The sequence below is a fragment of the Eutrema salsugineum genome, unplaced genomic scaffold (assembly GCF_000478725.1).
Source record: "Eutrema salsugineum unplaced genomic scaffold, Eutsalg1_0 scaffold_7, whole genome shotgun sequence".
Taxonomy (NCBI): domain Eukaryota; kingdom Viridiplantae; phylum Streptophyta; class Magnoliopsida; order Brassicales; family Brassicaceae; genus Eutrema; species Eutrema salsugineum.
This window is the reverse complement of record NW_006256486.1, coordinates 6,523,248-6,527,029: the sequence shown is the minus strand read 5'-3', so window position 1 is coordinate 6,527,029 and position 3,782 is coordinate 6,523,248. Positions and strand designations below refer to the sequence as shown.

At 29.3% G+C, this 3,782-nt stretch overlaps 1 protein-coding gene across 1 annotated transcript; it reads left to right on the top strand.

Annotated features, from left to right (window-relative positions):
* The first annotated feature begins 584 nt into the window (after nucleotides 1–584).
* Nucleotides 585–956, top strand: LOC112082910. Its single transcript, XM_024150608.1, has one exon. The coding sequence runs from the start codon at nucleotides 585–587 to the stop codon at nucleotides 954–956; it is 372 nt and encodes a 123-aa protein (XP_024006376.1).
* The last annotated feature ends 2,826 nt before the right edge of the window (nucleotides 957–3,782 follow it).

Sequence of the window (3,782 nt, the reverse complement as noted above, 5' to 3'; positions counted from 1 at the left end):
CATTACATTTAATAACGTTTTGGATTATCACACACTAAATTTGTCATTGGAAAAAAAATCATTCCATTGTTTTAATTAGAAAAATTTAAACATTTTTAAATAGTATAGAACCGATGGGAAGCTCCTTCACCCATCTTCATCATAGTACAAAACAAAATATTGCCATTAATCTAAACTGAACCAGTGAAAGACTAGTCACACACTCTGGAAAAGAGAACGGTTTGGCTTATTCAAGAGACGAAATAGAACAAAACCAAACTGAAGCAAGTCAAAACCGAGTGACTATAGAAACTGACCTGATCAGTTTGGTTAAGGATCGCCAGTTATATTTTATTAAATGTCGTTCGTCTCATCCCCTCGTGGAGATTTCCACTCTATTTTAATATTTTAAAACGGCTAGTAATTAAATTCCTTATAAGAATTCGAAGACGTTTCTTCAAGGTAATTGATATGGTAGTTTCATTTCTTCCCATATAAATAAACAAGGATTGTACTATTGTTCATCATTCAAAAACAAACTCAATAAAAAATCATATTTGAAAGGATCATTTTCTTCTTCTTTATTTCTAGTGCAATAGCTCATCATGTCTACAAAAAATGTGTCTTTCCTTCTGGTGGTCATATGCGTTGTAGTCTCGGCAAATGCTCAACTACCACAGTTACCAATTCCATTCCCTTTTCCCTTTCCATTTCAACCAAGTCCTGGTATGCCAGGATTACCTGACATAACAAAATGTTGGTCATCAGTGATGAATATCCCTGGATGCATTGCAGAAATTTCTCAATCTATATTTACTGGACAGTTCGGCCACATAGGTCCTGCTTGCTGCAAGGCAGTTTTGGAAGCAGAAGCCAATTGTATTCCAAAAATTCCATCTAATCCGTTTTTCCCTCCTCCAATGTTAAAGGAACAATGTTCAAAAATTGCTGGCGCAAATCCTCCTACTACAAAATAGAGTTTAAATTATGGTATTATTTTTTCTCTTTCCACATCTTAGCTAATTCTACGATGTTATAATCCAAAGTATGATGATATAATTGATAATAGAGAAGTCATATTTCTTTCGATATTTAGTCATCCTTCTACGTTAACCATGCCTTGTTAGAAGTTTACACAAATCTGAATCATAAAACTTAAATTATAAACCAAAATATACTATTTGAATGATAAACATCAAACCATATTTAGATCCTCTGAATGGAGTTGAAAAAATTGCTCAAACTCTATCAATGAAATCTTAAATATCAAAACTATTCTAAATTGTGCTAAAATACATCTCTATAAAATTGGTAATTAACACCGTTAGTTAACACAAACTTGGTCGATACTATTTTAGATTGTGCCAAAATACAACTATGTTAGAGAAGCTTGAGCCAAGGTTGTTTGACTTTCTAAATACAAATAAGATGGGTTTTTTTTCTACAGTTATCTTATACAATTATCTTCTCTAGCATGTAATCATATACGTTTCCTTTGTGCTTCTGTGGTAATGATAATCTAGACTTTTAGAAAAGACTTGGTGTAGTTGTCTAGTAGAACATGTTTCCGTACTATAATGGAATCTGGAAACACATAACATAGCATAAGTTTGAATTCAGAAAGGAGTTCAAAAATATTGACAAAAAATGACTTGGATCACGGAAGATTGTCTAGATGATTCAGGCATCATACATAATAGAAAGGGAAGAAACCTCAAAAATAAGATAATTGTTGGTTATCAATGATAAATATCCCTCGATGCATTGCAAAAAATTTTCAATCTATATTCACTGGACATTTTGGCCACATAGGTCCTGCTTGCTTGAATGCATTTTTGGAAGTAGAAGCCAATTGCATATCCAAGATTCTATTTAATCTGTTTTTTCGTCCTCCAATGTTAAAGAAACATTGTTCAAGAATTGTCCTCCTACAACAAAATACACTAGTTGATTACCCCGCACATATTAAATATTAACCATAATTCTTTTATTCGAATCTGTAAATATAATATATATAAATACAGCTATAAAAATATTAGCTGATATTTATAATTGCAAATATATATGATGATTATATAATTATAAATAATGATCAAAATTATATTTATTTTATAATATAATTGCATAATGCTAGATAATTATTGATTTTATAATTAATTTTAGTAGTATTTTTTATATGAATAAAATTACACATTAAATATAGTAAATTAGATTAATATGTTCTATCTAACCGGTCTAACATCAGACTAAAATACTTTGCTTTGAAATAAAAAAATATGAATTATAATATAAATAAAATAATTTAAATATTATTATTATTAATAATATGATTATTTTTTAACAAAATTAAAATTAAAAAAAGATGAGATAAGAAAATAATATTTAGTAACATAATTAATATTATGTATTAAATTTTAATAAATATGTTGATAATAAATAGAAAGAGAGAGAGAATATCTTTACAAATTAAATGTTTGAATATTAAATATATTTGATATAAACTAATCTTTAACTAAATTAATGTTAATGGCATATGATGTAATTAATCTAGTAAGTTGAGTCTAATTTCAAAAAAAATCCTTGAGAAGCTCTCTGAGATTTACACATCAGCATGGCAAAGTTGTTAATAACACATGACATAAAGGTTCTTTTTGAAATATCCTTCTCAAATAATAATAGAAGATTTTATTTTATGAAAAAAATATAGAACACATCCAACCAGTATGTAGAGGGGCTGTAGGTAAAGCAGATATCTTTAGGTTATTGGTTCGAAACCAGTAGGTTGGAAACTTCTCTCTCAAAATTTCTTTATGTCGCTTTGACCCAAAACTTAAAAAAAAAAAAACTGACTTGAACTGATATATATACCGTTAAACTTACAATGGTCTTAATCTTGAAATGTTACAGGTATTAGAAAAGTTCAATTACAAAAATAATAAAGTTAAGCCTATTGATCTAACCAGAAAATTAAAGTCCACTATAAGTTGTCATGGTTTTTCAATTTCAAGGGCAGTGAGAGCCTTTTGCTATTTTCTTGCATGAATTTTTATGTCATCATTTTTTAATAATATCAACAAGCATTGCCCACCCTATATATATATATATATATATATATATATATAAACTACATATATTCCAAATATTCATATTCTTTATTTTATTCTCTTTTTTGAAATAATTTCAATCCCGCCTAACATCAATTTTAAAATTTTCTCATTGACTTCCTCTCCCTATATATACCACCGATCCTAAACCATAAAACTCTACCATTTTCATTCAAAAAAATGACTTTAATATGCAAACATACAGCTGTTATAGTTCCATTTGCCAAATTAGATCAACCCTAAAATCCACAAGGTCATATGGATAAGTTATGTCCTTAAAATACAATGGTTGAAATAATCTTACAAAACGTTACCTCCGATATCGCAAATCATTAACCAAACAAACATGGATATATGGATACTTGGTCCAAGTTTTTTTTATAAATATGGAATATCAAAAGAGATGGAGTGTTGAAAGCAACTTCCACATAAATGATTTAAATAGGATTAGAACAGGTGGTAAGGTTGTGACCAGATTCTTTGCAACGGCTGCATTTGTTAAGACCCTGCTTCTTATTTTTCACCTGTGTTATGAGCACTCTGTTAGCATCCAAGATATGTGTAGTTAAATAAAAGGTAAAGAGAAAAGTTAGAACGTATTGGTACTTCACCAACGGAGCGGTGACGTCCTTCCTTAGGGCGGTCCGACTACCTTTTTGTTCTAGGGGGTAGCAAAACTATTTGCGAAATACTTTTTGG

Coding starts and splice junctions, on each gene's coding strand:
- LOC112082910 (XM_024150608.1), top strand. CDS start 585: ATGTCTACAAAAAATGTGTCTTTCCTTCTGGTGGTCATATGCGTTGTA.